Source organism: Vigna umbellata, chromosome 3, assembly GCF_029865625.1.
Source record: "Vigna umbellata cultivar VRB3 chromosome 3, Vumbellata_1.0, whole genome shotgun sequence".
NCBI classification, from domain to species: domain Eukaryota; kingdom Viridiplantae; phylum Streptophyta; class Magnoliopsida; order Fabales; family Fabaceae; genus Vigna; species Vigna umbellata.
Window position 1 is genome coordinate 56,119,148 of NC_142167.1, and position 10,969 is coordinate 56,130,116.

The 10,969-nt window shown below is 30.0% G+C and overlaps 1 protein-coding gene across 1 annotated transcript; it reads right to left on the reverse strand.

Annotated features, from left to right (window-relative positions):
- Positions 1 to 5,662: 5,662 nt before the first annotated feature.
- Positions 5,663 to 10,607, reverse strand: LOC124836508 (glycosylinositol phosphorylceramide mannosyl transferase 1-like). Its single transcript, XM_088108297.1, has 5 exons — positions 10,172 to 10,607; positions 7,854 to 8,250; positions 7,015 to 7,178; positions 6,830 to 6,900; positions 5,663 to 6,016 (listed from the first exon to the last, which is right to left on the reverse strand). Exons 1-5 carry the CDS (start codon positions 10,438 to 10,440, stop codon positions 5,856 to 5,858), a joined length of 1,062 nt encoding a protein of 353 aa, XP_087964423.1. The 5' UTR covers positions 10,441 to 10,607; the 3' UTR covers positions 5,663 to 5,855.
- Between the last annotated feature and the right edge of the window lie 362 nt (positions 10,608 to 10,969).

A 10,969-nucleotide genomic window follows, 5' to 3' on the forward strand; every position in this document is an offset into this window, starting at 1 on the left:
CTACAATTGCAACACAGGCTGGGGATTGATGTTACTGAATTGACTTTTTCTCAGTGTATATGTAAAAAGCACTTTTCCAGTTGGTATCATTTTTCTTTCCATGTTTACATTATGACAAACAAAAAAATCGGTTCCTTAATTTCATGATATTATACGTGATGTCATATAATCATTGTTTCACATTGATTGTCTCTTTTGTTTTTTAATGCAATCCAAAGGAAAAAAAAACTAACAATAGTATTTTGGAGAAGATATATGTTATATGGAGTTAATTTGATTGGTAATTAACTAAATAGGTTTAGTACTTAATTAACTACTAAGGAGAAGTATTAATGAAAAATTCACATTTGAAAAATAAATTATTAAAAAATTAAAGAAAGTTTAGATTTCACGTTAAAAAAAGATATATAAAAATTGAATATCATAAAAATTAAATTTTAAAAATTCATTAACTTAGAGTTTGAATTAGAAATGTATAGAATATATGTAACTATTAATTGGACGGTCAATTATTTGTTAAGTAAAATTAGAAAGAATTGTTAAAGTATTATAAAGATTGAATAATCATGCTAAAACAGATTAACTAAAAAATTATTATGCTTAATATCTTAATAATGTGTTTGGTCGTAATTAAGTTGACTCTAATCACTAGTCTATCATAAAGTTTATAAATTTTATAAATAAAAGTTCTAAGTAGGTAGGTTACACATTAACTATACGTTTTTTATTCTTACAATATAAATCGAACTGATTTTGATATCAAATAATCTTATATAAATATTTTTGACATAAATAAGATTTGAACTTGAAAATAATCAATAAAAAATGATTCGTTAAGAAAAGAGTCCATACACTTAAAAAAGAAGGTAATAATATCAATTATTTATACACATGTAATCTTTTCTCAATAAATTCTTGCTAATAAGACTTGTCAAAATTAATGTATAATGCTAAAAAAAGTGATCTTACAATAGGATTAATATGAAACCTACTACTTTTGTCGTAGCATGTTAAGTAAAAAAAGGGTTTGCATAAAATATGATGAATTATTAAAGATGAAGAGAAGATGTGAAAAGTAGGGTTTGAGAGGTTGGCATGAGAAGTGGAGAGTAGGTGATTTTCCTTTTTACTTCCTTTTATGCTTCTCCAAACTTCCAACTTCTTTTCTTTCTTCAAACCAACCTTCTTTAGGTCATCATTATTCATGACCCAAACTTTGGGGTGCTAATAGTAGAACACCACCAAAAACTCTGTTATTTTCTTTTGGTAGATTTTGACTTTGTAATCTACTAATTGCAATTTTGTCGTATGGAGACAGTGACAAATACTCATTAATAATCTCTCTCGATTTTGGTTATTAGGGATATACATAAAGGAAAAAAGTTTCATTCTTTTTCATTGTTATTTTATGTAAAAAATTTACTCGAAAGGAATTTAAATGCAAAGAAAATATTAACTAGTGATTGATTTGTTTCAAAGAAAATGTTTAACAATGTTGTTAGTTTACTGTTCATCTGATTTTTAATATGATTTTAGCTTGCTCATTAATAAAAATGATAGTTAATTAATTATTTACTCCTTAATCTAAACACGTGATAAGTTAGAAAGATTCTAAATATAATAACACTTTATTACTTAAATTAAAGATTGAATGCATCGCTTTGAACCCATCTCTTTATTACCTAGTTTAGCCATGCTATTAATTTTCATTGTAATATATATTTTTTTATGGATTTATCATGCAATGATAAACAAATATATTCAAATAGGTACACCAATAATAGCAACTCTTAATTTACAAAAATATAATTATTAAAAAACTTCCTATGCTTTTTATCCCGAAGGGAGAAATTTCTATTCAGAGAAAAAGACACTGTTTTTAGTCAACTTTCACAACATTTACATCCATTAAAATCTTTTCTTTTTTCTGCAATTTTTAAATAATATTTTATATTAACATAAAAAAAATATCCATCTTTGGAGATGAATTAATTTCCTTCTGCATGTCACCGTGTGAGTGCCTTTATTGTGGAAAGTGGTTTGACAATTATGGTTATTTATTATCGTTCTAAAAATAAAAATCATAAAGTGAAACAGGTGTTGCCCATAACTATTTTTTCTCATTTATGACACACTTTGCAACTTTTACGACAAAGTTTTATTTTTCTTTGTATGCTCGAAATTTTTGTTAATTTTAACAAACTCACTTAATAAAGTAACCTTCCTAATGTCTGTATTTCGTCTTCCAAAACGTATTTTAAACTCGAGATCTAATTTAAGATGAATATATCTTCTTGATAAGTTGATGGTTTAATAACTGTTTTAAATAGCTAAATTTTTTTAATTAGTTTCTTAGTCAATAAAACATTAAAAAAATATTTAAAGGTTATGCCAATTTTTTTCTCTTTTGTAATTTCTATTGTTTCTTTTTTCTGGACTAAAAGTAGAAATGTATTGAAAATCTAAATATGATTTAAATTTCACATTGGATATATATAAATAAGAAAATTAAGTGCATATTTCATAAAGAATAAAATTCATAAATATATGTGAATATTTTGAGTTAAAAATGATGTTAAATTTTTATATAGGCTGTGTTTCGGTTATGAGATCGAGATTGTTTGTTTATTAAATTTTGAGTGTTCTAATGTTTGTTTTAACATCGTTTGTCATTGACATTGTTAGATAAAACTAGGAGGTTATATATGCATAAGGTACTCCAATGTTAAAGTTAGTAAAAATTTAGCGAGCTCAGTAGTTAACATGTAATAATTTCAATCACCCACCCTCTTTACTTCAAATATGTATTTATAGATTTCGATGTGTTGTTTAAAAGTGATCATTCTAACTGCATGGTATAGTCGCTCGGTCACTGGATGGTCTCGTTGACATTTATGACTATGTAAATTGTCCGGTCCAAGATTAATTGGACGACCATATAATATAGGTTGAACTTGTATTTTATTGATTTTGAGTTATTTTTAATGAATTTCACACCTCCAAATTCTCTTTGAAAAATGTTGGTTGAGATATTTTTATTTTCTTCTGAACTTTGATTATTATTATTTTAAATTCAAACAACTTATTTTACACTCAAAATCGTGTAAATTGGTTCATTTCCTTAAAATATTGCTCTTTCATACATAATTATTTGACTCAAATTTATAAAATAAACTATTAGATATGCATGCACTGTCTAGAATCAAAGAAGAAAGTGATTGATCTATGAAGAAATAGGCACACAGGAAAAGGATGGTGGTTGGACTTGTAGGGTATCCTTGTCCATGGAGGACACAACAATGGATTTCATGTGGGACTAAGTCATAACTAACTAAAGAGAAAATTTTCATTAGGCACAAATAATTTTTATACAAATTAAAAACTAAAATAGATAGACTCTGTAAGAAACTTTATATAAATTAATTTATCCATTAACTAATTTATTTCTTTTTTTTTTCATCTGTAAATTCTTAAAGAATTTATTTTCCAAACCTGACCTCTAATAAATATTTGTCTAATCAGTAAAAATGAGATTTATATAAAGAAATTGAGTCTGACTCTTGCATTTTCATATAGAAGTTTTATTGATAGAGAATCTATGTTTGTGTTGTTGTAATTTATTAAAATTGAAGATCAATCCTAATCCTAATAGCTACTTAGAATTAACTTAGCTAATTTTTTCTAATATTTTTTCCTAAAGGGAATGTGTGCTTAGAGTTGGATGCAACTGGTAAGCCAAGAAAGCAACTCCCGCAATCCATGGCTGCAAAAGTCAAGTTTTCCAAACCTAATTTTCTAAATTTCAGCCCCTAATTTTACAAGTGAGAATTTTAAAAAGCCATTTAGGCTGATTATATAATTTCCTAAGATATGTAACCGAAAAAAGGTATGTCACAAAATTATGATTATATAACTGGAAATGACTTTAATTTTATTTTTTTTTTTGCATTTTTCATATGGGTTAAAGATAATAATTCATGGAAAGTTAAAATAAATATAGTACAACATGACTTTCATTTAAAGCAAAGTTAAAAAGGGATTCTAAAATAATTTCTAAATATTTTAAATTCAACCATAGAAAAGCTTTGACCCATCAATTTCTAGCATGGTGTTGGGACTTATGTAGTAATGTTGATAGAGATAAATTCCAGCTAAAAATGTTAATTTAAACTATTATTAGTAATTCTTTTAGCTTCAAGTTAACTATAGACATTTGGTTTTTTCAGTCCATCTTCTTTTTCTTTTGACAGCAAGTATAGATATATTATTCATAGTTTATGAATGAAGTCAAAGAGAATAATTGTTAAAAGCTATGTTCACACGTCTGCGAATGGAAATTTGGTTAAGAAGTAGCAGAGAACAGAATTTCAAGAAACAATAAGGTAGCACAAATGATTTGACTTTTTTGCTGGAAATATTTTTAATTCGGATTCCACCATCATTTTGTTTTTTGTTTAAGACTACAAGAAATCTCCACTACAAGTAATCGATTTGTTTAATAAATAATCTCTTACATACAGAACCTTATTGAATTGAATAATTACATTTTTTCCTCTTTTGTTACCAATCCAGCGTGAAATAATATAACAATATACATTTATAACTATTAATGAATGAAATGAGAAGGTTAGCAGAATATAGCTTCTTCATTTTCCTTTTTCTTTTCTTAAATTTTACTGAAGTAACTTTTTTAAGAAAATACCCCATTTCTTCTGTATCACTCTGTTTCCTAGTTCTTTAAGGAAAGAAAAATCCAAATACTCGTCTGATTTTGAAAACCTACCCATATATTCAAAAAGCACTGATATTCAGTGCTATTTTATTTATGCACAGGAATGACTAATTTCAATAACCAATTGTTTGCTACCCTGACGGAAGAGGCCAACATAAATGCTCTATTGATCAGTATGGTTAGTCCATTTATACGTGTAACCATATGGGTAGGTAGTGAGTTATATGTAACCAGATATAACAGGTTGGATGAAGTGAACACCACAATGAAGGTTTGAGGCTGCAAAATACTGAAACTGTCAGTTAGATTACGTGAAATTGTTAAAGTGTCCCATTGATGGAGAACAACGTATGATTGCAAACAGTATTGATACAAAGTAGAACACTGAACCCCAGTTCTGCACAGTAAATGGCCAAAGATGGATTCGGGTGGTGACAATCAATCAAGAGGTTATAACTTGATGTAAATGTGAAACATTAAGTATTGTTTTATCCAGCTATTGATATTGTCTTTCATGTATTATATAGCATTAAAAGACATTCAATTACCATCGATTTGATCATGATTTAATCATAGGTAAACGGATGAACCATGAGACATTATAAGTTTGATGCTCAACCTGGTTTTAAGAGGGTTCAGATCTTTAGCAAAGACATTTTTATGATATCTTAGCCATTAGAACTATTTAATTTATCTTATAAAAAGTACTACCATCAACTCATGTTTAAAAGTTAATAGATGAAAGTGATTCGGTCACATGACCGTCAATTACACCCCAGAGAATAATAGACATTGAAAGAAAAGGGTTTGGTTTTATCAAGGTTTAACAAGATAGAGGGGAAAGAATAGGTGGGGCATCACGCTTTTGCAGGAAAATCAGTGGGGCATCAGTACATGGCCTTTAAGCAGAATAACTACATGCAAAAAAACTAAGATTCAAATGGCATCATGTTTTGCATCAGATATCAATGAATCAAAATGTAGTTGACATTACTGTAGAAGTATGAAACTATTATACACAAACACAATATGCTCCTTGATCAATGATATTTAATCTTTAGTTTTGTTCTTTATATTTTTTCTTCGGAAGTGGAATGGATCGTCGATAAATGAATCAACAAATCTACCATAACCATTCATTTCTAGCACTAACTGCTTTCACATTAGTTAACACAAGTGGAGAAGTTTTGTAAAGCGATATCAAGTCATTGAGACATCTGTTTCTCCTGGGGCTATGCCCTCTCAGTCTGCTAATACCCGACGCACCAATCTCATAGATTTTGCCTGCAAAATTCAAGTATAAGTTTTAATAATACAATGAGACAACCCAGAGAGAACTAGTGATCATTATTTAGTTTTCCAAGACCACACGAGTATTTCTCAACCCAAAATGGTAAAATTAGTCCATTACTATTTTTTCTTCCGTTTTAAAGTAGCCCATACTTGGAAATGCAGAAAGTGAGGATTATTCTGCCAAAGGCTACATAATTCATGGTATTATGGCTATTATTTTAATCATGATTATCTTGAGACCTGGATCAGATTTAGCCGTCTCTAATTTTATGCTTCTTATTTTAATAACCAGGAGATTGATTCTCCGATTCTCCTACAGGTTGGCAATATAGGAGCGATGCCATGATTTTATTCATATAGTTTTTAAAAAATTTAATGTTGTGATATGACATTGGAGCAATGTCTGTGCTAGACGCTAACACTGAAGTACTAATTATTAACTACAAGTTACAACACCCCAGCAACTTTAAGAAGAACTACAGAAAGTAAAAAAAAAAATGTATTCAACAATAAGAAATTTCCATAGAAAAAACTTCATATCAATTGAGATGGACATATTGCATCCTTGTATATTTCGTGCTGTGACCTGTTGTTTATTGCTGTGTTCATGTTTAATAATGCTTAAACAATGTCCATGTCTATTTCCAAGCGGCGATGCTTGAAATTTTCACATCATGAGCAAAATTTGTAGCCCGATAGCATGCATGAGATTTAATTTAATTGGAAAAATACATGCACTGTAACTTCAACAAATGCTTTCTTCTAAACTTTAGTTACTCCTGTAGATTGCAAACAAAAAATTACCTTTCACCCATATTGGAGGAGCACCTGTAGCATTGGAAACGAGAAAGGACATTGCAATGTCTTCACAAGTTCTGTTGAAGGAAAAAAATTTTAAATTAAGAAAAAGAAATATGAAGAATACGAAAAAGATTAAGTGATAAGAGCAAATTTAAAGTTCTTGAGGGTTAATTAATCATATATATTACCTCTCCCTGGAAACATAGCCCTGAATTGATGGAGACATCTCTTGAGTATATAAATCCAAGTATTTCCTGTGAAAGAATGCAGCCTTTGAGAGAACCATGCTATAAGTGCCCATCCACCAAACAGACCACCATCCTCCATACCTGTAATATGCAACATTATTTTGCTGTAGTATACAAAGTGAAATCAGTCAGGTACAATATGCAAAATAGCAAATCAAGTTATATTCAATAAGGGTAAATCAGCGTTCCATTTTGTTACTATCAAGCACATCCCATGAACACAGTGGACATCTGCATATTGCTCTTATTTTTCCCTTTCTAAATAAAAATATAGTAGCAAACATGCCATCTGTTTTCCCATTATTCTGCACAACATCAGTCATCTTTGAAGTTTGTCTCTAAATTAAGCAAGGGTGTACCTACAAGTAAATTAGAGGATTGTAAACATAATACAATTAAAATGACGATGATACCATAGTATCACTTTAAAAGAGCCAAGTCCATTTTAGTTTCATTTTCTCTCCCTCCATCCCCACCCTTAACACCGTATGTAGAGGTTGCAGTCCAACCATTCTTGTGTAAACAATTAACGAAGTGTTCATCTTCATCACATGACCAATCAAAACTCAATGTCAAGCTTTAGTTTAGTTGGACTCTGCCATTGGACCATACAGCTAATCCTAAAAAATACTAAAGGTTTCAGTATCCAACTTGCAAGAATTATTGGAAACATCGAAGTCATATTTCACCTTTGAGAAATGAAAGAGTAAAAATGTAAAATTCAAGCGGTTCAATTCAAGTAATGAAACAGGAAATGCTGTAATTCACTAATAACTAACCTCCTTATCCAGCCAGTGCATTCGAGGAACAAATCCCACCATTGTGGAAGGTGCACTTTGCCAGACAGAGAAAGCAAAATCTAGAGTAGAGCATGGAACAATCACATTATCATCAACTGAGAAAATTGCGTCAGTCTTGAGGTCCTTAATTGGCCTAAACCTGCTGTTTGACTCATAATCTGCACTGATGTCAAATCTAAAGTTTTGTTTGTGAGCTTTCTGAGACTTCGAAACCACAATCTTATTAAGATATGTTTTCAGCCTCTCAGATGGTTGCTCACTTTCAGTCCACACCACATGCATTGCATCGGCACTTCGACAGGATGCATAATGAGCAACAGTTTGTTTCAGAAGAGATTTTTGCCTCCAAGTGTTTATAAGCACAGTATAGCTAGCCCTGAATCATGAATTAAATCAGTTGTATCAGCAGATCCAGCTCAAATTATGAAACATAAAAAAATCAAACTCCACAACTATAATCCTACTGGGAGCAAGAACCACAATGTCATTACATGCAAGGAAAAACCACTACAAGAAAATACAAGTGTGGGCTTTATCAATTTTCAAACACTTTTAGTTTTAAAACAATCAAAGACAACCGACTTTCAAACCCAATGCAGCGTGACTCAGGCTTGAGTTAGAATCACAATAAAATATTCGAACAAGTGTGTATAAGGGTAATTCACTTCTATAAACCTTTACAGTGTCTTTGGATGGAGAATTTCTAAAGGGTAATTCACTTCTATAAATAATTTAAAATGTTTTTTCAAAAATATATTGTTTGAACAGAATGTTTTGAAAAAAATTGGAATTTTAGGAATATATAATATATTAATTTTATCAATTTAATTAATTAAAATCAGAGAATTTCAAATTTCACCTGAAAATTAAGAATTTAAAATTATGCATACTATTACTTCTCCTAAATCGATTATTCTTTTCTTCATATTCTTTCTTCGGCTCAATCTCAGTTGGGATGTCACAAACTTTACTTTGGTCAGGATACTGTTAGCTCGACATCACTTTTTGACAAATGTCTACCAGAGTTTCTTTTAGGTTAATATGAATCATGTTTATTTTTGGTTGCCAACAGCCAAGTTATTTTTTTGCCAATGTTATTTCCCAACAAATGTTACTTAGAAATTTCTTTGTTACCATCAAGGTTGTTTTGGTTGTTTTCAAGCTAATGCTAAACATGATTTTTTTCGGGGTAGTGTTAATTAGGATTATGTTACAGATAATGTTAGTCAAGGTTATTTTTCAACCACTTGAATAGAAGTTATTCTCGGTTGACATTGTTGGGATTATTTATTTGCAGAAGTCAAGTTTACTTGTTGGAATTATTTATTTGAGAAGTAAGTCAAGTTTACTTCTTGGTTACCGTTTGTCAACATTTTCGGTGGATGTTAGCCAAATTTTTCTGGTTGAATTGTAGTGATTATTTTTTGTCGATCTCTGTACAATTTTTTTTATCCACGTCACTAGTGTTATATAGTGATAATTTTTGTATTTGGTAGTAAGTGAAATACTCTTTCCAAACAAGTAAACTACAATTTAATAAATGTTAATTATTTTATCCAAACACAACATCTGAAAAATTAAATAATTTGAAATGTAAACAATTCAAATTTAATGAATTTAAATTTCTTCACAATTGTAAAATTATCTACCCAATCACAAGGTTAGTGAAAAATAATAAGAATAAAAAATGAAATGAAGTTTTTCTTAAGTTAAAATTACTTTTATACATAAGTCAATCCAGTTCAAGAAGAAGTTAATTTCAATTTTTCTTTCCAAAAGTGCTTAGGAAGAACTTTTTCTCTCAAACAATTACAAATCTATAATGTGTTAGGGAATCAATCTACCATCATGACTATCCTTAGATAGGAATCTCAAAATCCTTTGCTAACATATCATGGTGAAAAAAACAACCTAAAACATCATAAAGCACCTTTTACTTAGAGAATTTGTCCAAACGATGCCATCTAATTGCAAGATTAAGTAACGGGAACTCTATTTTAAAGCAAAGAATACATATAACAAAACTGTTTTCTTTTTCTTTTAAATCCAAACCAAACTGATCATGTTAAAACTACTTTTCATTTCTGAACAAAAACTCTAATTATAATGGATCATGATAATAAATAATCCATTATATATATATATATATATATATATATATATATATATATATATATATATATAATTAGTGAAATAATTTAATTACCACAACCATTCTAAATCAACCCTAAAAAGAACAGATCCATCAGAATAAAATAAAATTGCAGAGAAGAAAAACAGATCTAATATTTTTATACCTTGAAGTAACCGAAGAAGGGTTGTGAAGGTGCCAACCCATCCACGAACTGAGTCTGGCGGTGATCAAAACGACGGCGGAGAGAGCAAACAGCGCTAAGAAGAGCTTGAACTTGGCGGCACTGAGGAACTGTTTGGCTCGGCGGAGGGAGAGAAGGGGGCGGTTGCCGTAGGCACTTCGACTGGCCGCTTTCTGCTTCGCCGGAGAGTTGAAGCCGTCGACTGCGTCCGCGGCGATGCCGGCGTCGCGAATCTGAACGGAGGTGGACATGGCTCAAGGTAGGAGAACATTCGATTAACTACAAAGAGAAGGCGATGCTTATGATGGTGGTGACGTTGGTTACAATCACCATGTTTGCGCGTGATGAGCGCTTCAAACGACAAAGCGATACATACACGATCACTGCTTCAATACGACGTGTCCTTGAACTCAAAACGACATTTTGAACTATTTCAAGTTCATAACACCACAAAAATAATCGTGTAAGTGCCAGCGTGTCTTGTACGAGAAAATTAATTTGTCAAAATATATTTTAAATTTATTTTTTTACACATTTCAGTTTATTATCTATAAATACTTACAAAAATTATCTAAACATGCCCTATTAACGATTATTTCTTCATTTGATATTACATGTTTAGTTAATTTATAACTAAATATAATCTCTAATGTAATAGTTTACAAAAATAATTTTAGTTAAACATTTTGCTTAACAAAATCTATTAATATATATATAAGATAGTATTTATACAAATATTTGTAAAAATAACTTTGGTGAAAAATGTATGCTTTGGAAGAA